This window comes from Martes martes (assembly GCF_963455335.1).
Source record: "Martes martes genome assembly, chromosome: 5".
Lineage (NCBI taxonomy): Eukaryota > Metazoa > Chordata > Mammalia > Carnivora > Mustelidae > Martes > Martes martes.
The window spans coordinates 96,547,341-96,574,935 of record NC_137892.1 but is presented as its reverse complement, the minus strand read 5'-3'; the positions used below and the strand labels follow the sequence as shown (position 1 = coordinate 96,574,935).

The 27,595-nt window shown below is 34.8% G+C and overlaps 1 protein-coding gene across 2 annotated transcripts in view; it reads right to left on the bottom strand.

The window, feature by feature from the left end:
- The window catches only part of FNIP1 (folliculin interacting protein 1), a 156,696-nt gene that overhangs the window by 63,088 nt on the left and 66,013 nt on the right, over positions 1-27,595 (bottom strand). The window contains exons 3-8 of one of the 2 annotated variants that reach the window (XM_080805057.1): positions 17,070-17,204; positions 13,402-13,502; positions 12,903-12,977; positions 7,903-7,994; positions 1,720-1,803; positions 468-539 (exon numbers count right to left, since the gene is read on the bottom strand). In XM_080805057.1, the coding sequence (XP_080661183.1) occupies positions 468-539; positions 1,720-1,803; positions 7,903-7,994; positions 12,903-12,977; positions 13,402-13,502; positions 17,070-17,204 (559 nt within the window). The remainder of the gene's footprint in view (positions 1-467; positions 540-1,719; positions 1,804-7,902; positions 7,995-12,902; positions 12,978-13,401; positions 13,503-17,069; positions 17,205-27,595) is intronic. The other variant, XM_080805058.1, reaches the window with a different exon arrangement.

The following is a 27,595-nucleotide window of genomic DNA, read 5'->3' as shown; positions in this document are numbered from 1 at the left end:
ATATATATACACACACACACACAAACACACACACACACATATTTACATATATATACACACACATACATACATACATACATACATATAGCATTGATCCAAAATGCCTAAGCTTTTCTGGGCAAGAGATACTCTGACAACTTAAAACTCCAGTTAAGAGTAAGCAGCTATAACCAAATGCGTTTTTTCTACTATTTAAGCCATCTCTTGAGCAATACTTTTTCTTATATTGGCTAAGTCTAAGCCAATGTCCATTCATCTAGGCCATATTCCACTAGGCACATGTAACAGTAAACATGAAAATTTTTATTTTAAAATACTTCTCTCTGTCATTACAATTCTCTTACAAGGCTAATACCAATACTAACAAACTGTACATGAAATTGGATGGTAAAGGAAAAAATAAAAATCATTGTTGGATAACAGTGATCTCATAAGAAAACTAGATTAACACATGAACCTGGCATTACCAGAACGTGCTATGCCACTGTCTCTGTCCTCATTCAGCTCTCTTCCAGGCATGTCCATTGGGTTGCTGTGAACTGTGAATTAAGACAAAACTGTCAGTTAGAGCATATAATGCTATCCAGGGTGGTGTTGCTGCTTTTATGTAGCAAATGAAATCATGCTCATCTCATTGCATTCCTTTATTTTTTTCAATAGCATGGCACAAACCCAACACCAAGAGCTATCACTCAGTTGAACAAGCTTTGAGATCTAGGTGAAGATTGACATATAATATGAAAATATGATACAATATCTAAAGAAGCAAGGGATGCTAAAAGAAAAATACTCACAATATGCTACTAAATGACCAAAAAGCATGCTATTGAACTTAATAAGAATGATTCCTGGAGGTAAATAATGGGTATATGGTGGTTCACTTTACCATTCTGCCAATATTAATGTATGTTTAAAAATTCCTCAAAATAAAAATTTTAAGAAGACAGTTTGAATGGTATGATCCAAATTAAATTATGGTGTTTTTTTCAGAAAGGTTAATTCTAGCTGACATAATGGCTAACATATATTTTTTTGCCCATTTTTCATATTTTTCAAATTTTCTATAATAAATATGTATTATTCCTATCTCATATTTGCAAGGAAAGTAAATATTAATTAAAACAAGAAGTTAGATACAACTCCCTGGATACAAGGCATAAAAACACTCTACAATCATCAATTTAATGATATAAACAAATACACTCACATATGCCTTTTACAGGTTGATATAATGGTGCTTGTTCATCTAAATCTTAGCTCCAAGAGAAATCGTTCTTATGGGATAACACAGATCAGAAATTTTAAAATAGTAACTGAGAACATTTTCTGCAATTGGTGAACTATGAGTACACAAAAGCTACTCAGCCATGGAAACAAGAGCATGTCACATGAGAAATTCTAACTGGTATTGTTAAGAAATAATGTTCATACTAAAATTTGGTTAGGATTCTAAAGTTAAAATCATTATTTGATAATGAGATATGAAATAACAAACTGAAATTACATGAAAATGTCAATTCTACTGATAACTGAAATTTCTGGAAAGTTTTAAGAACATACTTAGTAGAAAGGAATTAAGTTCTTACATGTGATAAACAATGTTTTCTTAACCACACCCTCTCCAAATGCATTTATCTACTCTCTTGTTTCCAAAGCTTAACTACAGATTCTAGCCACTGGAGCACACCAGCTAGTCTACCCACACAGCACATGGCAAACCTGCAAAGAAAGAGGCGCTCCTGATCAGGCGGAGCGGACCCTGCTCAGAGAATGCCCGCCTGGGGCTGCAGAACTGTGAAAGACCTACATGGCGAAAACGTAAAATACATATGAAAGAGGGCTGTCAGAGAAGCCACAAAGCGTCAGGAATAAAGGGTGAGCTTAGGCAGCACAAATGCAGACCAACAGATACGGATGGAAGCTTTTAAAGTAAGAATAATTCAAGCTGGCTTCCCCTCCTTGAAACAGGACTGTTTTTCTCTGGTCATAGCTTATGTCAAACAACACTCATGCCTACTTACTAATAAACCTGTATATAATAATAAAAATAACCTTCTACTATACAAGGTAAAAGTTATTTTAAATGTTCAATCCTTTCTAACCTAAAACAATGATTTTAAAGATTCAAAAAAGCACAGTATTATTATCTAAATAATTTTTTTTAAAGGTTTTATTTATTTATTTGTCAGAGAGAGTGAGCACAGGCAGACAGAGAGACAGGCAGAGGCAGAGAGAGAAGCAGGCTCCCCGCTGAGCAAGGAGCCCGATGCGGGACTCGATCCCAGGACGCTGGGATCATGACCTGAGCCGAAGGCAGCCGCCTAACCAACCGAGCCACCCAGGCGTCCCTATTATCTAAATAATTTGACATTTGCCAAATAAATTTATCTTTTAAAAAGTCAGGCTTTTTTTTTTTTAAGATTTTATTTATTTGAGAGCCTGTGTGCAAGAGAGCACGAGAGAGAGAGAGAGAGAGAGAGAGAGAGAGGGAGGGAGGGAGGGAGAGAGGAGAGGAGAGAAAGCATTAACTGGGTTGGGGGTGGGGGGCAGAGGAAGAGGGAGAGAGAAAAGCAGACTCCCCACTAAGCAGGGAGCCCACAGCAGGGCTCAATCCCAGGACTCTGGGACTATGACCTTAACTGAAGACAGACACTTAACCAACTGAATCACCCATGTGCCCCAAAAAGTCAGTTTTAAGATTACAGCATTCTCCTGCCCCTGCAGTAAAGAGAAAACCACCTAAGTGCTTGGCTGAGATAAGAGAACACAACATATAACAAAAAGCAGAAAAAGGATCTACTGACAAATATGTATGAGACTTCTTTTTTCTAACCTGGTGAAGTTACAAAGTAACTAACTTTGGAAGAAACCAAAGTTCCTAAACCAATAGTCAGCCACAAAGGAAGCAGGAACACCAACACAACCCCACCAACTCCCAGCTGTCCAGGAAACATGGCTGCCACAACACTGGACCAAATAACAGAGTCTGAAGACCCAAAGGGGCAACATTAGAACCTGGAAGCAAGCAGTTGGGCTGCCTGCTATGCTTAATCAAGACAGCCTAAGGAGCCACCTAGGAGGTTACCTAGGATAGAATAGGGGGCTTTCAGTTTTAACAAGTGACAAAATGTATTTTTCAAATTGCTGATGGATATTTTTCTATAACAAGAATTTATAAAATTATAGTGCATTTGCAGCAATCCTTCCATGTTTTAACTGTTCAGCTCTTTCTTCAATTCTCTCTAGCTGCTTCAAAACTTATCTACTCTCTTTAAACTCCTTCTCTACCTACCTCCTTCCTTACTTTCAGGATATGACTGTCTCCCACATATGCATGTGTGTACGCAAACAGAATTCACCAGAAGGAACTCTCCTGTTTCCTTCCACCTTGTCTTCAAACTTAATCAAATTCTGTCCCACCTGCCCCTTCTAGGAACCAACTCCTCCCTCCCTTTCAAAGCCAATTCTATGTCAGCTAGGACCTTCAAAAAAATCTCAATTTACTACTTCTATCTTTAACTTTACCCTCCTTATAACCTCCTATTCCATCAACATTTAAACATAGTCAAAACCAGTGGCGCCTCGGTGGCTCAGTCAATTAAGCCTCTGACTCCTGATTTCAGCTCAGGTCATGATTTCAGGGTTGGGAGATCTAGCCCCGTGTCAGGCTCTGCGCTGAGCATGGAGCCTCTTAAGAGTGTCTCTCTCCCTGCCCCTCCCCTCTTCTCAAAAAAATAAAGCAAAAAAAAAATTATTAAACAAAGCAGTCAAAACTATTCCCTCCTTATATCTAATACTATAAAATTCAGTATTTCTTAAAATGTGGTCTGAAGACTCCTTTAGGGGCCTGTATAAAACTGTATTTTCTTAATACACTTCAACCAAAACATATTACAAGAAAACAAATACGAATGCAGATATGAGGATTAAGTTGTATCCTATTAAGCCAGAAATGAAGGAGTCTTACAAAAATCTAAATAATGCTACTCTCCTCATTTAGTTTTTTTCACGGAAAATAGTCATTTCATGTTATTTATATTAACATGTAAAAAGTTGTGTTTTTTTAATAAATTAATGTTTTTAAATTTTGTTTTAATTTTTAAAACATCATCAAAAATGGTAACCCACATAAACCAAAGCTCTCTGTGTTCCTCAGTAATTTTTAAGTGTATAAAGGGGTCCTGAGACCAAAAAGAATCACTGCTTAAATCTCGGGGAAAAAAATGACCTCTCAGTCTCTCCTCAACTCTGGCTTCTATTCTATTCTCCCCACTGAAACTGTTCACGTAGGCCACCAAAAGCCTTCCCATTGACTAATGCAGCTCGTACTCTTATGTTACCTTATTATATATTTGATGCTGACTAAATTACACTTTGAACTTTTCCCCACAGTTCAGTGATTACAAACTAGGTTTTTTTCCTTAATCCTCTTTATGTGCTTCTTTTCACCTACTCCTTCTTTCTTTAAGCCAACATTCTCCAGGACTTTAGCCTCAACATTTCCTTCTCTTTCTTTAACATTTCCTAGGTCACCTCATTCATTCTTACACTTTCATTTATCATTTACAAGCTAATGTTTCACAAATCCACAGGAGATATAGCTGTCTAATAAAGAACTGTGTTCTCCCTTCTATTATATCAAGTAGTTTCTGGGAAGCTACCCAGCTAGGGATCTTATTTCTCAAATCTTATATATAGGTGAAGCCATGTGATTAATTACCACTAATGGAACCTGAACAAAACTGATATATGTCATGTTCAGGCTGAGGTTGGTTATGAAATAGATGTGCCTTTTCCATACTCAATTCCTTTCCACTGGCTTTGTGCAGCTGAGCACAACCTTGGAAACTACATGATGAAGAAGGCAGAACTCCCAGAGAGAGAAAAACTGTTAATCAATGAGGAACACTCTTTCGAATTTCACATGACTGGAAACAAAAAACAAAAACCAAAAAAAACCTCTACTGCTTTTAAATTATTTTATGTTCACTAATTTTTATGGTATAGCACCTACCGCTACACCTACTAAAGAACTATAATGGATATCTTTACTTGAATAACCAACCAATACTTCTATTCCAACATACATAAACCTAAAATTACCAATTCCTAATTTCTTCTGTTCCTTCCAATAAATGGCATCAATATCCAGCAATTATACAACCATACAGCAGAGTGTCGCACTTGAGTTCTCCTTTCTCCTCCCTTCTTCCTCTATTTACCAAGTCCTGTCCACTCTATTTCCCATAAGGAAGCTCTCAACAACTCTCTGTCCTCACTGACAGTCTTACTCTAGGTCTCCATTATCTGACACTTGGATTATCAGAAGGACCCTTCTAACACAGATCTTTTCCTCAATCCCATCAGTTCACTTGAATCCTTTCCCACTGCAATCAGAATACTCTTTTGAAGATATAAAGCTAATCTGATCATGTTTCTCTATTCTGACAACTCCTCTGTGGTCACCTTCAGAACGCACCACAAAGATCTCTAGCTAAAAGGAGTATAACTGACTAAGTACCCTCAAGATGCTGTGTTCTGACATCTACTGTGATGTCTGTGCAAGGCCACATACCCTATAGGCTACTGTTAGCCAGTGACTCATCACAGCAGAAACAGTAAGGCAGGCACATTTTGGGAACACATGTGACAACAAACTTTGACTTAAAGACTTGTCAATCGCCTTACCAAACCTTCCATGCGTTGCATGGCAGGATAGGACACTTCCATTCAATCTTCTATTTCTCTCTTCATTTGAGGTCAGACCTCGATCACAATCTGATGGTTCTCTTGACCTTTACCAGATCCCTGCCTCATTTCCTCTCACGCTGTCATTTCTCCTAATATTAACCTTGCATGTTTAATCGTGTCTTGGCACCTGTTAAAAAACAGGCAGAGGACCAAAACTAACATACCCTCACTACTACCCAACTGCTTAACGCTTAAGTTCAAATTCTCACTACAGCCCAAAGTGCCCTTTGTCATCAACCTCCTATTCACTTTTTTTAAAAATTTCTTTTAACTTTATTTACTCCTATTCTTTGCTCCATCAACACTAATTTATTCATATTCTTTCCTCATGCTATCATCTCTTGCTCCTAGGTCTGTGCACACACTACTGCTTCTTCCTAGAATGTTTCTGTCCACAAAGGGCTAATCCTTCAGGGTTAGGCTTTATATCTTCAAGAAAGTCTGGGACTCTCCAGGACTGGATTAGGTACTCTTCCTCATTTCTATCACCCATGCTCTTTAACATGTCCAAGAATTAACTGCACTCTACTATAGTCGTTGTGTTTCTTATGTGATTCGCACCAACTATAAATCTGTTGAGGCAGGGAGTGTGTCTGGTTCACCACTGTACCCTCAGGGCCTAGCAGAGTGCTTAAGCATACAACAGGTGCTCAATAAATATTTGCTAATTAACTGGAAATGTAAAAAAAATAAGAAATGGTACTCAGATATCCTTGATTCACAATTACAAATGTGCGAGTAAAAGCCACTCATTATTTAAAGTCTGTACTTTGTTAAATGAATTTCCTATCTTATATTAAAACACAGAAGATGAGTATATCTAGCATCCATAAGGTAATTTACTGTATTAATAATGGATTTGAATTATTAAAATGGATTTTAATTAACCTCTTGAGCTTTGAAAAGTGTCAAATTATAAAGAAAAAAGATGCAGTTATCTCCTCGTCACATTTTTACTTTATTAAAACCAATGAAATAACTCATCATTTGAGTTATGAAAAAGCAGTACTCCTCTATTTTTCTAAAAAAGTGCAACTTTAAAAAAAAACTTTTTTAAAAAAAGTTTCTTTTTTTAAAAGATTTATCTATTTTTGAGAGAGAAAAAGAGCATGCAAACAGGGGGAGGGGCAGAGAGAGAGAGAAAATCTCAAGCAGACACACGGAGCACAGAGCCCAACATGGGGCTTGACCTCACAACCCTGAGATCCTGACCTGAACCAAAATCAAGAGTTGGACGCTTAACCAACTGAGCCACCCAGGCTCCCCAAAATGTGCAAACTTTCTAAAGTACATGCGTGACACTGTAACTGGCCCATACTATTTGCTCTATAAATGGTTGCTCATTTGAATGAACATGAATTATAAAAAGTAATAGATTACAGTATGGTTCAAGTTGGAAGAAAAACTCTTTCCTATTTATATATGTAACTAATATTTATTAAAATTTATTTGAAATAAAAATTCTCACTAAATAAACAGAGAAATATTTATCCTTGTCTAATTGCTGTCCATATTCTGGCATGTTAGTTATTTGTGTACCAGGAATATGGCCAGCATCAATTTAGTTGAGCTTTGTAGGGTAAAACAAATGACTAGAAATTTTAGGAACAGTTTGTTACTTCAGAATGTTGAACTTAAATAATTACAGTCAACTATCCAAATCACTAATGAAGCTGTTATTTTAATAAATCTTTAAGGGAACATAAAATTTGAATATCTGCTCATCTATCTGAATTCAGGTCACAAAAATGAGCACCATTTCAAAATTACTTTTATGGTTTGGGAAGAGAGAATGGAGAAAGTATAATACCAGTATTCTTCAGCTGAAATATTCAAAAAAGCTGGTAAGGACTTTTTATATGAATGACAGTGCCTTTCAAAGATGCATCAAAGTTAAAAACAAAAAACAAACCAAATATATCTTCAGCAGTTCTTTTTCAGATACAAAAAAAGTATTGTTCAAATATACAAAAATTATGTTTTTCAAATAATACAAATGTTATATATACTGCCAATTTAAATTCCTTTTCCACTTCTAGTATGTCAAACTCCAGGGTCTTATTAAAAGGTCTACATTATTAAAAACAAACTGCAAATCCTTGTTTTACTGTTGACCTATTTAAAACTTGTAAAACCAAATGAACCATTTACCTATATTTCCAAGTAGTCCATTAATAACTGTGTTATTATCAGCCTTTAATGTACTGTTGTCCTGATTGATGAATTCAAGACTGTCCTGCAGCCTAAAGGGAAAAATAAACAATAAATTGCAAAGTCATTTTATGTTCTTTATAGCAATTCTTTGCATATCCCAATGAAATCTTAAGTATAAAACTGTTTTTTTTTTTTAAGTTTTAAGTATTATTATTAGTTTACAGCACTAAATCAGGGGTTGGCAAACTACACCTTGAGGGCTAAATCCACCCTGCTGCCTGTTCTTATAAATAAAGTTTTACTGGAACATAGCGATGCTATGTATACAGCCATGTATGTACTGTGTATGGCTGCTTTAATGCTACAATGGTAGAGCTGAGAAACCAGACATACTGAGAGCCCACAAAGCCAAAATTATTTACTACTTAGAACTTTACAGAAAAAGGTTATTGACCCCAATTTAAATTGTAAAGCTTTCCCCTGTATTTTGGACCTGAAATTATTTCCTAAACTTCTGGCAGGAATAAAAAAAAGACAAACAAGAACAAAAATCAAGGTATCATTAGTTCACACATTATAAATGAACTGTATCACTTCTGCTAGTAAATCTTTCAAAGTAACAAAAATAAAACTACTTTATGCTTTTAGTACAAAGTATCCTTCCTAGGGATTTTAAAAACCACCAATAAAAAATTAGAAAAGATGAAGAAACTGAGAGGATCAGAGCTAGAACCAGTGATTCCGATGTAGGATCTCTAATTTCTACTTTAGTATTAAACTCTTGAAAATTAGCACTTTTAACATCACTATCTTTTAAGCATCCATAATACCGCAAAAAAATCTCTTTCCCTTTCCTTCCTTCCTAAAAGAAAAGTTAATAAAGAGCTATAAGTATTAGAACCTTAGCTAATGAAACCCCTGATAGGTCTTTTTGGAGCATTTTCAATTAATGAAACCTTTTGAGAATTTTTCTAGTTTTGAGTAGCTTCCCTGCTACCTTTTGACTTTGGGTAACCCCACAGATTCTGGCTAGCCAGTGTTCTGACCTGGACCCTGCAGGCCATCAATGGAATCCACTAACACCTCACTCTAGCCCTAGTCCTTCATTTACCAAGTTCTGGCACATAGCCCATGATTCTAGTATCAGGCCTGCCTTTATTTCAGCCTCTCTTTTCTAATCTTAGCATTAACACCCTGTGGTAATCTTGTGCCCCACCATGGGTGACCTATGCCACTCCTGATTGCAGAGTTAATTCTACAATCTGAAAACTGAAGAGCACAACATACAGATGCTAACTCAGGATGTCACTACAAAATGGTAAATCCGTATCTCATCCTAACATGGGAATGTTGTCAACATTTTACTTCCAGATATAGCTTCCAGAAGCAAATTAGAGAAAGAGAAAACACATTTCCTATTCTTCAACTAAACTCAAGTGAGAAGTAATCTGAATTCCACAGCTTATTGAATAAAAAAAATAATATCCAACATTATGCTGCCTACAAGAGATTCAGTTCAGCTTTGAGGATATATATAAGCTCAATGTGAAGGAACAGAAAAAGATAATCCATGTAAATGGAAATAAAAAAAGAGCAGAGATAGCTATACTTGTATCAGGAAAAAAATGGACTTCAAGCCAAAAACAGTAATGAGAAACTTTAAAAATGGTCATATAATAAGAAGAGCAATTCATCAAGAAGACATAGCAAGTAACAATCACAAATACAGATGCACTCAACATCAGAGACACCTAACATATGTTCAAATATAGTAAGCAAATACTAACATATGTAAAGAGACAACAATGCAATAACTAGTAAAGGACTTTAACATTCTACTTTCAACAATTAATAGATCATCCAGACAGAAAGTCAGCAAGGAAATGTTGGACCTGAACCATATCTTAGGCCAAATGGAGCAAAGAGATACATACATATACGGATATATCCAAGAATAGCAGAGTACCATTCTTCTCAAGTGGACATGGAATATTTTCTAATACTGATCACATGATATGTCACAAAACAGGTTTTATCAAATTTAAGAAGGCTGAAATGAAACCACATATCTTTTCTGACCAGAATGGTGTAATACTAAAAATCGGTAACAAAAGGAAAGCTGGACAGTTCACAAATATGTGGAGATTAAACAACATGCTTCTGAACAACCAATGAATCAAAGAAGAAATCAAAGGGCAAATCAAGAAATACCTTGAAACAAATAAAAATGGAAGCACAGCATATCAAAACCTGTGAGATATTACAAAAGCAGTTCAAAGAGGGAAGTGAGAGCAATAAATGTTTACAGTAAGAAGCCCAAAAGATCTCAAATAAATGATCTTGAATTATACCTCAAAAACTGAGAAAAAAATAAAGTCCACAATTACTTAGGAAGGAAATAAAGGCCAATAGGAGAATGAAATAGAAAAAGGAAAAATAACATTGAAGATCGATTAAACTAAGAGCTGGTTTTCTGAAGAGACAAATCATCAAACCTTTAGCTAATCCAGGAAAAAAGAGGACTCGAATAAATGAAATTAAAAATGAGACACTACATCTGATACCATACAAATAAAAAGGATCATGAGACTGCTATAGTTACACATCAAAATGAATAACCTATAAAAAATGGATAAATTCCTAGAAACATACAACATACCAAGAATGAATCATGAAGAAATAAAAAATGTTACAGATCAATAATGAGTAAGGAAAATGAATCATTCATCGAAAATCTTCCAACACAAGAAAAGCCAAGGAGACCAGATGATTTCCTTGGTAAATTCTACCAAACATATAAAGTAGAATTAATGCCAATTCTACTCAAACTGTTCAAAAAATTAAAGAAGGAACACTCCCAAACTCATCTTACAAGGCCAGTGTTACCCTGACACCAAGGCCAGATAAGAACATTATAAGAAAATAAAATTACAGATCACTGCTCTTGACTATTATAAATGCAAAAATTCTCCACAAAATATTAGCAAACCAAATTCAACAGAACATTAAAAGGATCATTCAATGTGATCAAGTGGGATTTATCACTGGGCTGCAAGGATGCTTCAGTATACACAAAGCAATAAGTGAGAATTACCACTTTAAAAGAATGAAAGATAAAAATCATATGACCAAGTCAACAGACACAGAAAAAGCATATGACCAGGGCACTTGGCTGGCTCAGTCGGTTAAGTGTCTGCCTTTGGCTCAGGTCATGATACCAGGGTCCTGGGACGGAGCCCTGCATCGGGTTCCCTGCTCTGTGGGGAACCTGCTTCTCCCTCTCCTCCCCACTCATGCTGCCACTATCTTGTCTCTCAAATAAATAAATAAAAACCTTAAACAAGGAAGGAAGGAAGGAGGAGCAAACGGGGAGAAAGAGAGAAAGAAAGCGAGCATATGACAAAATACGTCTTTCTGTGAAAAAAAAAAAAAAAAACCACCTCAAAAAAGTAGGTTGGAAGAACAAATATTGTTAAAATGTCCATATTACCCAAAGTCATCTATAGATTCAATGCAAGTCTTGTCAAAATTCCAATGGGATTTTTCACAGAAATAATAAAACAATCCTAAAATTTGTATGGTGCTACAAAAGACCCTGAATAGCAAAGCAATCCTGAGAAAAACTATACTGCAAAGCTAACATAATCAAAACATTATAGTACTACCATAAAAACAAACAGGCAAAACAATGGAACAGAATTTAAGAGCCCAGAAAAAACCCCTGGATATACAGTCAACTAATATTTGATAAGGGACCCAGGAACATTTAACTGGGAAATGATAGTGCCTTCAATAAATGATGATGGGAAAACTGGATAACCACTCACAAAAATGAACTCAACATTGATTAAAGATATAAACAAAAGACCCCAACACTGCAAATCTCCTACAAGAAACCATAGGGCAAAAGCTCCTTGACATTGGTCATAGCAGCAATTTCCTAGATATGACACAAACAGCATAAGCAACAAAAGCAAAAATAAATAAATGGGAATACATCACACTAAAAAGCCTCTACACAGCAAATAAACAACTGACAAAATGAAAAGGCGATCTTTTAAGGAATCTTTTAAGGATCTTTTAAGGAATGGTTAAAAAACATTTGCAAATCCTTTATCGGATAAAGGGTTAATATCCAAAATATATAAATAATTCATACAAATTAACAGCAAAAAACAACCTGACTAAAAAATTAATACCTCCTCTGAATATTCAAAAGAACTGAACAATTTTCCAAAGAAGACATGCAAATGGCTAAGAGGTACATGAAAGAAATGCTCACCATCACTAATCATCAGCGAAATGCAAACCAAACCATAACAAGGTATCACCCCTCACACCTTTTATAATCACGAACATCAAAAAGACAAGAGATTATCAAGTGGTGGACAGGGTATCCAGAAAAGGGAACCCTTGTGCACTGTTGGTGGGAATAAAACTGATGCAGCCACTGAGAAAAGAGTGTGAAGGTTCTTCAAAAAATTAAAAATAGAACTACCATGTGATCCAGAAATCCCACTTTTGGATATATATCCAAAGGAACTGAAATGAGGATCTCAGAGAGATGTCTGCATTCAGATGTTCACTGTGGTATTAGTGACAACTGTCAATAAATGGAGACAAACTAAGAGTCTATCAGCAGATGAATGGATAAAATGCCACAGACACACACACACACACAAGAATATTATCTGACTTTGAGAAAAAGGAATCCTGCCATTTGTGTCAATGTCAGTTAGCTAATGCTATGATGGTAATCATTCTGCAATATAAAAGTGTATCAAATAAATGTGTTGTACACATTAAATTTACACACTGTTAGATGTCAATTATATCTCAATAAAGCTAGAGAAAAAGTCTGGCCTCTATAAATTTCCAAACTTAAGGGATGGAAGAAAATCTCAATTTAAACTGCAACCTTGGGTACAGTCTGTTAGTTTTCACACTTTGCACATCCTAAATAATTCATTTCTCCCAGCATTCATAATCACACTTACGTATTGAGACTTCCACAGATACTGCTGCCAGTCCGTGCAGTAAAAACTTTACTGAGCATAAGCTGTGGAGGGGAACTATGAAGAAAAAGAAAGGGACAGAGAGAGATCAAAACTAAAACATAAAAACCTTCTCAATTTATTACAAATAAAAATGTACCTGGGCACCTGGGTGGCTTAGTTGGTTAAGTGTCAGACTATTGATTTTGGCTCAGGTCATGGTTTCAGGGTTGTGAGATTAAGCCCATGTCAGGCTGCACACTGGGCATGGAGACTGCTTAAGATTCTCTCTCCCCCTCTCCCTGTTTCCATTCCCCCTTCCCAAAAAAGGTACAAATCACAAAGATTTCACTGCATGGTTACAACAGTCATGAAGTACATGAAACCCATAAAACAACATAAATCTGACATGCTCCATCTTTGTGAAGACTACAGGAAATTCTCTCATCTTCAAAAATTACATGTTCTAAAATGGATTATGAAAAATCAGAAAAGCCCTCACCGGATCTGATGAATTTTTAAGGTAGACCCTTTATAGCTCATTGCTACTGAGCCAAACATCATCTCTCCAAGCATATTGGCATCAGAAGAGCACCGAGAACCCTAAAAAAAATAACCAGAACATTAATAAAACTGCAAAATTTAAAATCTATTTCAAATATTGAATTTTACTGAAAATTCCTTTGCTGCAGTTATTCTACATAACTCTACATATTTTTTAAAAATGACTCTACATTGTATACACTGTTCTATAGCCTGATTTTATTTCACAATATGTTACAGATCTAACCACATTGTTATACAAATACTCCTTTTAGGGGCGCCTGAGTGGCTCAGTGGGTTAAAGCCTCTGCCTTCGGCTCAGGTCATGATCCCAGGATCCTGGGATCAAGCCCCACATCGGGCTCTCTGCCCAGCAGGGAGCCTGCTTACTCCTCTCTCTCTGCCTGCCTCTCTGCCTACTTGTGATCTCTATCTGTCAAATAAATAAATAAAATCTTAAAAAAACAACAACAACAACAAATACTCCTTTTAGCTCCCTGTTCAGCAGGGAGTCTGCTTCTCCCTCTCCCCCTGCTTGTATTCTCTCAAATAAATTAATAAAATCTTTTAAAAATTAAAAAAACAACAATAAAAAACTCCTTTTAAATACATAGTATTCTACTGTATGAAAATACCACAGCTCCTCTTACTGATAGGCATTTAGGTTACTTCCTGGTTTTTGCTATTATAATAATGCTTAATGCTTAAATAAACACTGTTAATCGCATCTTGTGCATATGCAATGTTTCTCCAGGACAGAAAATAAGAAATAGAATTCATTGAACATGCAGAACAGTTTTTACCGCTCCTACTGTGCAAAAGAGGTATCTATAAACAGGGTAATGTATATCTATTTTGTATTTTTTAAAAGAACTTATTTAAAATATTAGAATGTCTTGTTCTCAAAGAAGTCAAATTAAAAGTTACTCCTTTCCATTTTTCTTCAAATGTCTTTGTTATCACAGGAGTCAGAAAAAAAAGGTAACACTGAACTCATCCATTTGGTTACTAATTAGATACTGTGGTAAACATCACTAACTACCCAAAAAATAGCTTATTCTTTACTTTTTGAAGTCTAATTTGTTTCAGGGCAGCAACGTGCCCAACCAAAAATTTAAAAAAAATTTTTTTTAAATGCATTTCACAACCTTCCTTGTAGATAAACCAAGAGTTGGTTTCTACATCCAAAAGGTTAAATTTTAATGGTTGGAGTAGCACCTTTCAGAACTTACACATTTATAAGGCCTGGTCAATGACATAAATGGAAGTCACTGGAGATGAAGATGCCATATTAGGACCAAAAGGCAACAATTACAAATGAACTCTGGCTAAGATGAGGGTGCCTTGGTTTTCTAAAGCCATCTTGAAACCTATGTATCATACCTAGACAGCCTTTCAGACTTCTTGTCATATGAACAAAATAATCCCTAGCTATAATCCAATTCCTAATTTACACAGTTATGTAATAAAACAAGTGATAAGGAAGAGGACCTAAATAACTATGTAAGATAGTAGTTGAGTATTATTTATAAATTTCACTAAGCCATTCCATCATAAAAAATAAAAAATTGGGAGGATTTTTTAAAAAATATTTAAAAGACTCTTCTGATAACAAAGTGTTGAAGACCCCCATTTTACATGTGGAGGACAGGGAATACATCTGCATACTATTTTTATTTTTATGTGATTCCTTTGTTTACTTAATGCCCATCTGGGTTAAAAAAAAAAATCTATATATTTGCATTTGCTAGCTTTCTTTAAAAAAATCTTCAAATAGCAATCTATTTCATTATGTATAACTTTTTTTATTAGTTTTTATATATATTCATTTACATTATTATTCTTTCTCTCATAGGTACTATAGTCTTAATTTTGTTTTAATAAAGACACAAAGCTAATGTTTAAGAAAAAAATCACTTCTGATATACCTAGTTACTAAAATAACTCATCTAGGGATCTGATTGAGAAAAATTTTTATTTCAAAACACGAAGGTTTGGGTATTAAGAACAACATTTTGGAAAGAGAGCTGAATAATTCTTCTAATGATCAAGTGCAAAGATTTTTTTTTTTTTTTAAAGATCAATGTCAATCTTCAAAACTATTATGAATTCAACTATAAAAGCATTTATAGATTTAGATTTTACTAATAAAACAGGAAGAGAGTCTTCAAAAAGAAAATATAGTAAAAATAAATTCATGTTCAAATTGTATTAGACCAGAGTTTTCCAGTAAAGGTTCTCCTTACCTGCTCTAATACATATCAAATAGTTATCATTAATGTCATGTTATATATTTTTATGTGACATAATCTATAATAAAGTTTATAATTTAAAAAGTGCTGTTATCTTTCATGTTTTGTTTTGTTTTTTAAATAAGGCCCTTACTTAAAAGGTCAATTTTTTAAAGTACCAATTGCTGGAAGCTATTAATCTGTAATAACCTGTGTAGATCAAAGATAATGTCCTAGTTATCCGAAATCACATTTTATCAAGTGTAGTGAAGTACATCAAGTGTAGTGAAATATATGCTACAATAATTCAATGTCTCTTGCTAAAAAAGCAGATTTCCAGGACCATACTGAGCCTATATCAGAATATCTGGGCACAAAGCCTGGGAATCTGAACTTTAAAAAAGTGAATCTCTACGAATCTTGATGCAACATGAGGGTGCAATCACTCAATGCTTCAGCATTTCTACAATCTGGATCCATGTGCTAATATTCATTTTTAACTGCATTACAGTAGGAAGAAATGCAAATTTTCACAACTCAATCAGCAAACATCCAACCTGGTATAAGTATGATGATGTCACATAGCATAACACTATTAGGAACTTACTAATTTGTCATGCTTAAGCTGGAGGAGAAACAGGGGAAGACAGGGCCAACTATATAGTACTTCCTAGTACCTGGATTCTAAACACCTCAGAGCTCTTTCACATACATTGTCACAATGACCAGACAGAAGGGTCACTTCCCACCCAAACACAATTACCTAACTACAAATAATTTAAAGACCCAGAATTCCATGCTGATATTGCTAAATATGAAATACTTGTGATACATTCATGCAAGCTTGGATGACACAAATAAATTCACACAGATGACATATACTTGGTATGAAACCAAACACTTAGCGTTATATGTAAAATATAACAAGTTTATACAGAAGTTCCCACTAGGTACTAATTCGTTTAACTTTGTATTTTAAAAGAGATTATTTCTGAAAAATATAAATGTCCATTTCTGCATGTGTATACTTCCAATCATACTTTAATTTCATACTACAGCCAAACTGTATATATAGGCTGTATAATATAGGCTATATTTGCATTCATATTTCAATAATTTAAAAGTATCTAAAATAAATTATTCTGATAGCCAAAAAAACCTGAATTGGGAAGTAAAAGGGAGAAATTACCCCTTACTACCTATGCCCATCATTTTCTGAACTTCTCTTAAGATTTATCAAAACGCATAAACTTACTTAATTACCTGTCTCCCCAGAAGGGTAAGGACTAGTTCCTGGTGTACCCCCGGTCCCTAGGATGGTGCATAACACATTGTAGGTGCTCAAAAGTATTTGTAAATGAGTGAATGAATAAATAAATGATATAAATGACCTTACTTGGTACTTAGGACACTGGTCTTTTACATCAGAAGATGAAGTCACAGAACTATCCAGTGAGGAAGAACTGTCTCCTCCAGGTTTCAGTTGGCAGCATTTCCCAAAGACTTTTACTTGAGCATCACTACAGAGTTTCTGAAATAGAGATATTATGCCCATTCATATTATAAAAGACTTTTCATCATATACAAGTTTAATTATAATATAAAAACCTTTGAAAAAATCAAGTATGAAATAATCCAAAATAATATAACCTTGGTATAATGATTTGCATTTCACTGCATTTTCTCCAGTACTATTTTCTGTTCTTGTAGAGTTTGTATTATGCTTTTCTCACCAAGATTATCAGATCATGGAGTTTTTCTATATTATTATGGTCTACAACAATGTTCATTACTAGTGATGTAATGTATTATAGCAGTTTTTGAATAACTGATCTCAAACCCCCTTTTACACCTTTTGTGTGAGTTATATCAATTTTCTCCCATATAAGAAATGAAAACTGAGAAAATTTAAAATACTAATTCACTTAAATATAACAATACACATTACAGGTTAACATGTAATATATTGATATGAAAAAAACCTTTTTTCATTAAGTGACATTAACAAATTTTTAAAGATTTTATTCATTTATTTGAGAGAGAGTGTGCAAGTGAGAGAGCAGCAGGTGAACAGGAAGAAACAGACTCCCCACCGAGTAAGGGATCCCGAAATGAGGCTCCATCTCAGGACTCTGAGATGACCTGAGCTGAAGGCAGATGCTTAACCAGCTGAGCCACCCAGGCGCCCTATCATTAACATATTTTTATGAAAAAAGGCTTCTATAGAGAGATATAGGGATAGGAGGAGAAATGCAAATGGAGCTTTTATATTTTACTAAATGTGTGTCTCTACATATATGAACATCTGTTTATTATTTTGAAATGAGAATGTATTCACGTAGTGAAGTTTTTTTTTTTTAAGATTTTATTTATTTATTTGACAGAGAGATATCACAAGTAGGCAGAGAGGCAGGCAGAGAGAGAGGGAAGTAAGCTCCCTGCTGAGCAGAGAGCCTGATGCGGGACTCGATCCCAGGACCCTGAGATCATGACCTGAGCCGAAGGCAGCGGCTTAACCCACTGAGCCACCCAGGCGCCCTGTGAAGTTAAGTTTTTAATAACATCTGAGTTTAGAACCAGAAGGCTGTACAGTGGTGTAGTGTAGTATGAAAGAACCAAGTATTTCTATTTCTATTTCTCTATGGTCTTTCCTCCTAATTTCCCAACAGGTTCTAGAGCTTTCACTGCTCACAAGTACCAAAGTTGTAATCCACTAAGGACTTTGATACTCCTAAAAGTATTTATCACAGTTACCAGTATGTCACTCTTCCATGTAAAAGACTTCAGGTAGGTTTTCAGAAGAAGTAATCTGACTGAATTCACCATTTTTGAAGACCAATTATTTTACAAGTTGCCAACATCACCAAAGGCATTGAAAAAGAGAACACATGTTCATTTCAAAACCATCTCTAACCAAAAATGTAAAGAGCATGGTCAACTAAAACTAAAAAGAACAAGGGCTTTAAAACTAAATAGACATGAATTTAAATCCTGCTCCTTGGCAAGTTACTTGACCTCTCTGAGCTTATCTATTTAATGGAGAGAAAAACCCTACCAATCAGTAGAGTATTTGTGACACGTAAGAGAGAGGTCTGTGTGTGTGTGTGTGTGTGTGTGTGTGTGTGTATGTATCTCATTATGTACTTATATATAAATATATTAAGTGCCCTATACAGCATCTAGAACTAGCATATGCAAGACCCACCTATATGATGCCTGTAAGAGACTCAATTCAGGGGCGCCTGGGTGGCTCAGTGGGTTAAAGCCTCTGCCTTCAGCTCAGGTCATGATCCCAGGGTCCTGGGATCGAGCCCTGCATCGGGGGGGGGGGGTGTCTCTGCTCAGCAAGGAGCCTGCTTCCCCCTCTCTCTCTCTGCCTGCCTCTCTGCCTACTTGTGATCTCTGTCAAATAAATAAATAAAATCTTTAAAAAAAAAAAAAAAAGAGAGAGACTCATTTCAGACCTAGAGTCATGCAGAGTGAAAGTGATGGAATGGAAAAGCATTTCCCATACAAATTAAAGTGTAGAGAAACCTGGTGTAACAATACTTACATCAGACAAAATAGATGTAAAACATTAAAATGAAGACTGTAACAAGAAACAAAGATACTATATAATTAATAAAGAGGACAATTCAGGGGCGCCTGGGTGGCTCAGTCGGTTAAGTGGCTGCTTTTGGCTCGGGTCATGGTCCCAGAGTCCTGGGATCGAGGCCCGCCCGCATCAGGCTCCCAGCGCGGTGGAGACCCTGCTTCTCCCTCTCCCTCTACCTGCCTCTCTGCCTACTTGTGCTCGCTCTATCTGTCAAATAAATGAAGAAAATCTTTTTAAAAAAATTTAAAAAGAGGACAATCCAACAAAATGATATAACAATTATAATTATGTATGTACCCAATATGGGAGCACCCAAGTACATAACAGCTAATAACAGGCATAAAGAAAGTAATGGATAGTGATATAGTAATAGTAGAGGACTCCCCACTTATATCAATGGACAGATCAACCAGACAGAAAATCAGCAAGGAAACAGTGGCTTTGAATGACACAGTGCACCAGAGAAATTTAAAATAGATTATTTAGAACATTCCATCCTAAAATAGCAGAATACATATTTTTCTCAACTATACATGGAACATTCTCCAGAACAGATCATATATTAGGCTACAAAACAAGGATCAACAAATTTGAAAAGATCAAAGTCATACCATGCGTTTTTTCTGACCACAATGCTATGAAACTAGAAATCAACCACAAGAAAAAAATCTGGAAAAAACACAAATACATGGAGGTTAAATAACATACTACTAAACAGTGAATGGACCAACTGAGAAATTAAAGAGAAAATGAAAAAATACATGGAGACAAATGAAAATGAAAACACAATTGTCTAAACCTTTGGGATGCAGCAGAAGATGTTCTAAGAGGGAGATTTATAAAAATACAGGCCTACCTCAAGAAGGAAAAAAAAATGTCAAAAAACAATCAGACTTCACACCTAAAGGAGCTAGAAAAAGAACAAAACCCAAAATCAGTAGGAGAAAGGAAATAACAAAGATTAGAGAAGAAATAAAGTAGAAACTAAAAAACAATAGAACACATCAGTGAAACCAGGAGCTGCTTCCTTGAAAAGATCAACAAATTGATAAATCAACAAACTGATGCACCTTGGCCAGACTCATCAAAAAAAAAAAAAAAAAAAAAAGAAGAGAGAGAACTCAAAATCATTAAGGAAAAAGAATAACAAATAACAAACCAACATGACAGAAATATACACCATTATAAGAGATTATGAAAAATTATATACCAAAAAAACTAGACAACCTAGAAGAAATGGAAAAATCCCTAGATACATATAACTCCCAAAACTAAATAAGAAATAGAAAATTTGAACAAACTGATACCAGCAACAAAATTGAATCAGTAATCAAAAACCCCCAAAAAACAGAAGTCCAGGATCAGATGGCTTCACAGGAGAATTCTACCAAATAGTTAAAGAGTTAATACCTATTTTTCTCAAACTATTATTGCAAAACACTGAAGAGGAAGGAAAATTTCCAAATTCATTCTATGAGGTCAGCATCACCCTGATACCAAAACCAGATAAAGACAGCACTAAAAAAGAGAAATAAATACTGGCCAATATCCCTGATGAACATGCAAAAATTCTCAATAAAATATTAGCAAACCGAATTAAAAACATTAAAAAGATCATTCACCACAATTAACTGGGATTTATTCTTGGGTTGCAAAGGTGGTTCAATATTCGCAGCAAATTAATCAACATGACATAGCACATTAGCAAGAGAAATGATAAAAACCTTATCAGAGGTAAGAAAAAAAAACAGAGATTTCCCTAAGATCAGGAAAAAGGCAGAGATGCCCACTCTCACTTTCATTCAACATATCACTGGAAGTCCTAGCCATAGCAATTAGACAACAAAAAGAAAGGAATGGCATCCACATAGGAAAGAAAGAAATAAAACTTTCAGTAACTAAGGTGAGATAACTAAGGTGAGACTAAAGAGTCCACCAAAAAACTACTAAAACAGTAAATAACTTCAGTAAAGTTGCGGGATACAAAATCAATATACAGAAATCAGTTACATTTCTATAAGCTTATAATGAAGCAGCCAAAAGAGAAATTAAGAAATAATCCCATTTACAACTGCACCAAAAAGAATAAAATACCTAGGAATAAACTTTGCCAAGAAGGTCAAAGACCTGTTCTCTGAAAAATGTAACAAAATGATTAGAAATTGAAGATGACACAAACAAATGGAAAGATAATTCCATGCTCATCAATTGTTAAGAAAAAATACTGTTAAAATACCCATACCACCCAAAGCAATCTGCAGATTTAACACAAACCCTATCAAAATACCAACAGCATTTTTCACAGAACTAAAACAAAAAAATCCTAAAATTTGTATGGAACAAAGACCCTAAATATCCAAAGCAATCTTGAAAAAGATAAACAAAACTGAAGGTATCACAATCCCAGATTTTAACATCCACTCCAAAGCTATAGTATTTAGAACCGTATGGTACTGGCACAAAAACAGACACAGGCAAAGGAATAAAAGTGGACCACTTTCTTACACAACACACAAAAATAAACTCAAAATGAATTAAAGACCCAAATATAAGACTTGAAACCATAAAAATCATAGAAGAGAGCAAGGCAGAAATCTCTCTTGACACCAGCCATAACATTTTTCTAGGTATGTCTCCTAAGGCAAGGGGAAGAAAAGCAGAAATAAATTACTGTGACTACATCAATCTAAAAATATTTGGTACGCAAAGGAACAATCAACAAAATTAAAAAACAATCTATTGAGTGGGAAAAGATACTTGCAAATGATGTATCTCACAAAGGGCTAGCATTCAAAATATAAAAAGAACTTCTACAACTCAACACCAAAAACCCAAATTATTCAATTAAAAATTGGCAGAAGACATAAACACATTTCTCCAAAGAAGACATACAGATGGCCAAAAGACGCCTAAAAAGATGTTCCACATCACTAATCATCAGGGAAATGCAAATTAAAGGCATAATGAGATATCTTTTACACATGTCAAAATGGCTAAAATCAAAAACATAAGAAAAAAATGAAGGTGAGGATGTCAAGAAAGGGACCCCTTGTGCACTGTTGGTGAGAATGCCAACTGGTACATTCACTGTGGAAAATAGTACAGATGTTCCCCAAAGTTAAAATTAGAATTATCATTTGATCCAGTAACTCCACTATGAGTATTTAATCAAAAAAATATAAAAACAGCAATACAAAAAGATATATGCACCACTATATTGATTGCAGTACTACTGTCAAACTGTGGAAGCAGCCCAAGGGTCTAAAGGCCCACTGATCGATGAATGGATAAAAATGTGGGTGGGTGGGTGTAAAATGCAGTATTACTCAGCCATAAAAAAGAATGAAATCTTGCCATTTGCAACAACGTAGATGGATCTAGAGAGTATAATGCTAAGTGAAATAAGTCAGAGAAAGACAAATACCATATGATTTCACTCATGTGGGGAAATTAAGGAAAAGAAAAAAGAATACAGAAAAAAGAAAGAAAAAAAAAAAAAGACAAACCAAAACCAGACTCTAAACTACAGAACTGAGGGTCACCAGAAGGGAGTTCAGGGGGTTTGGGTGAAACAGATGAAGGGCGATTAAAAGTATATTTACCATGATGAGGACTGAGTAATGTGTAAAATTTTGAGTAACTATTTTGTACACTTGAAACTAATACAACACTGTATGTTACTATATTGGAATTAAAATAAAATTTTAAAAAAAGAACCTCTAAGGATGGGGACCCAGAATCATACTTTTAACAAGTGCCCCAGGCCACTGTCATAACACAGAAGATTCACTAGATGGGACCATTGTTAGGATTTCTTTCAACTCTGAAACTATTCATTCTCATGACCTGAGAATTTTAGTTAGCTCTATTTTTCTGTGAACAGAACTAAATTTTAAAATAAAGGCAATGATACTGCCTAAGAACCTACAATTTGGCTGGTGCTACACTTAGGGTCTTACACACATTGTCTTATTTTCCTGCACAATAATCCTTTATGGCCAGTATTATTATCACCAAAGTATGCATAGATTCCAAGTTGGAACTCTGTACAAACTTCTAACTGTAGGATGAGTAAGTTCAGAGGATGTAATGTTTAGCATGGTGACTATAGTTAACAGCACAAAAGCTGTCAAGAGGGTAGATTTTAAACGTTCTCATCACAGGGGTACCTGGGTGGCTCAGGTGGTTAAGCACTGGACTCTTGATTTTAGCTCAGGTCATGATCTTATGGTTGTGGGATCAAGTCCTGAGTCAGGCTCCTCAGATTCTCTTTCTCCCTCTCCTTCTGCCCACCACCCCTCCCTGTTCTCTAAATCTCTGTCTCTCTAAAATAAATAAGTAAATCTTTAAAAATAAATAAAGGTTCTCATCATACACACACAGAAAAATTAACTTTGTGATGTGACAGATGTGATCACTAACCTTATTATGGTAGTCCTTTTTTCATATATACATAGGTAAAATAACTACATTGTATACCTTAAATTCACACAGTGTTACAGGTCTACTGTATTTCAGTAATGCTGGGGGGAAAAAGTTGGGACTACTGTACAGTATCTTATCTTCATAAAAAAGAGATTACTGTTTTAGGAACTGTTTCTTCATTCTCTTTGAATCACTGAGTTTCTCCTACCATGAACATTAATTATCTGATGTTATGATGATAATACAAAAACAGTAAGGGGAGACTGGGTGGCTCAGTCTGACTTAGCATCTGACTCTTGGTTTCAGCTCAGGTCTGAGCCCCTCAATGAGCACTGCATTCAGGCGGGAGTCAGCCTGGGATTCTCTCTCTTCCTCTCCCTCTGCACCGCCCCCCAACCTGTACTCTCGTGCGCATGCACACTCTCTAAAGTAAATAAACTTAAAAAAAGAAAAAAAAAAAAACTAAGGTTCATCTCAAGTACTCTTCGACTTACTTTTCTCACCTATTTAAAATTTACTCTTCTTATATTTTATAGGTTTTGTAAGGCAATTTAAATCCTTTGTGTGTAGTAAGGAATAAATCAGATGTAAATAAAACAACAAACAAAAACCACAAAAATAGATACAATTTTGGTAGTCATTGCAAATTAACCTCCATGGAGACTACAATTTCACTCACTTTAATAACAAAGTATTATCATTAAACATTTGAGTTTTTGCCAGTCTAAAAGGAAAGAACTAAAATCACAGTATTGTTTTCATTTTCATTTCCTTTATTAACAATGAGAATATGAATCCTATTAAATGTGTAATGGCCTTCTGTATGCGAACTCTCTGCCCTTGTCCTTTACCCAGTTTTCTAAGTGGTTCTCCTATCTAGATTCTAAGGACTCTTTATATAGAAAGATTACCACTTGGGGCTTATACACTGTAAAAACATTTTCCCAGGGTATTATTTTAAACTTTCCTTATGGTGGTGTTTTTGTTTCCTTGTTCCTTTGTTTTTGTTTTATTTTGTTTACCACAAGAGTTTGTTAGGGAGTTTATGTTGGATTTTTGTTTGGTTTGACTATCAAATTTACTTTATGGCTCTTGGATTTTAAATCATAACTAGAAAGATCTTCTCCACAAATATAAAGGAACTCATTCATGTTTTCTTATGTAAAGTTGTAGCTTTAGTTTTTTACATTAATATGTCTAATATACTTGAGATATAAATTCAAATTTGTCTTTAAATAGTTGTCTAATGACTCAGTACCACTTACTACTCTTTGTATCTTCATCATACATAAATTCCTGTGTGGATGTAGATCTATTTCTGATTATTTTACTCCTCTTTTCTTTTTATGTGCCAGTAACACACTGTTTTAATTATTGAAATTTCACAGTATTTTTGCAAATCTGGTAGGGCTAGCTTCATCCCCACTGTCCTTTTTCAGTTTTTCAACCACTTACTGTTTACTTTCTCCCATTTGAACTCCAGATTCTGCTACCTAGTTCCACATACTGCCCTTTATCAAAAACAAAATAGTAAGAGTGCCATTTTTTATTGGGATTGTATTATTTTACAGAGCAACTTTGAAAGAATGGACAACATTAGGACAGGGAATAATACCCAAGAATATATTTGCCTTTCCCTTTGTGCAAGTAAGATTTTATGTACTTTTGAAAAAAAAGAAATATTTTAAGTACTTTTGGAGACTTTGAAAGTTCTGAAAGCATAGTTTTTTTAAAGGGTCTGCAGAGGCACTTTGTCAAATTGCTGTTTCAAATAGAGTCCTAGCTTTCTTCATATTGTCTAATTAGAAGCTGTAAGTATGTATGGAGCTTACTGATTCCTGTATATTAACTTAAACACAGGTCCAATTACCTAAAATCCAATGTTCCAAATCTGATATCATAATTAAGACTCAACAATTAGCACTTGTACAATGCTTCATAGTGTACAAAACTCACACGCTGTAATTTGTATTCATTTTTTCAAATGAATTTGCTGACACACAACTTTATACTTGTGTGTAATGAATGAAGGCTGAAGCATGAAAATGATCATATAACTTCACTGAGAACTCATGAAACAGCATTACATTATCATGAAAACAAAACAATGTCCAGGATAAGGATAGTATTATGTGATCAAATCACACAGTACACATTTGACTAACATCATTGTTCAAAGACACAACATCTCAATAATTTTTACATTTCAGCTATAAAATGAGTAAGGTCTCAGGATTGAATGTAAAAAAATAAAAAATACATTTTTATGAACAAGTTACTTTATTAAAATCACTGAATATATTCAGTTTAATCAGGTCTTACAGTTCAGCAGTCATTTCTCATTAAACATAATAGAGCTGGAATATACATGCTCTGAAAAGCTATACAGTGATCAATATAATTTTATTTTAGCATTACAGGACAATATTTAGGCACGCAAAGTACTTTCTTTCTTAAGTTCAATTAGCCAACATACAGTACATTATTAGTTTTTGATGTAGTGTTCAATGATTCATTAGTTGTATATAATACCAAGTAATTTCTGACACAAAATCTAAGCATTCATGTAACTCACCAGTCATAGAACTTAAAATGTAAAACACAGAGCTCCTCATTTCGTCCCCAAACCCATTAAATATACTCTAAATATACAGTATTTTCCTTGCATGGAAATACAGAAATGATCTCTTTATCCTTATAAGGTACTATCATGCTCTTCGTAGAGAATTCTTTGGTTCAACAGAACCCAGATTATGAATCAGTATGCCACGGTGAAAATACTACTGACCTTCCCCCTCCCATCCCAGATTTTAAAATACTCAATAAAGTGAATTATTATCATCTATCATCTTTATAAAGAAAATTATCTGTCAACTGTCTTATTTAAAGAGATCTCATTAAGTATTTTTACAATGGTCATTTCTTAATGCTGATGTACCTTGAAATGAAATATACTTTCAAATAAAAATTGTTTTCAAACATATTCCTAAAATTCAGATTCAGGCTACTATTAAACTGCCTAAGAAACTTACAGGTGTTTCCAAATTAGAAAATGTTAATTTCTTTTTGGTAAGGGGAAGAGAGTGAAGCAATTGCTATGACTTATTATAAACCTTAGTTCTCCATTTACAATTTATGATATTACTTTCTCAACTTTAGGATAAAACTTTTCTCAATAAAATTTTTGGTCAAATACATGGCCAAATTCGTATTTATAATCCTTATTTTCTCTGGTAAGATTATTTTTTTTTAAAGATTTTATTTATTTATTTGACAGAGAGAGATCACAAGTAGGCAGAGAGGCAGGCAGAGAGAGAGGAGAAAGCAGGCTCTCCAGTGAGCAGAGAGCCCGATGTGGGGCTCGATCCCAGGACCCTGGGATCATGACCTGAGCCGAAGGCAGAGGCTTTAACCCACTGAGCCACCCAGGCGCCCCTCTGGTAAGATTATTTTAAACTAAGAGCAAGGACCCAAAAGTGACTTCAATATTTATCATATCAAAATAGAATGTTGCTCTGCAAAGACAAAGGTGAAATGATTTACCTTTATCTAATAAACTGCTAATGTCTAAACTATCTTATCATTATGCACAGACTCAAAATATCGTGTAAAAAGTAAAAAAAAATTATCATTTACATCACACAGTCCTTCTTTGCCTATATAGAACCCACATGATCTGATTTTCCAAGGGTATTGTAATAGTAAAGGAGACTTTAAAAATCACAGATTCAAACAGCTTGCAATTTGGAAGAAACATGAGTATTTCGATGTGATTCACTGTGTTCAAAAGGAATATATGAAATCTTCATAGAAGTATTTACAGGATTTTGATAATAAACTTCCTAACTAAAACTGATGAAAGTATGTCCACCTTAGTTTTCTGAACTGCACCATGCCACATG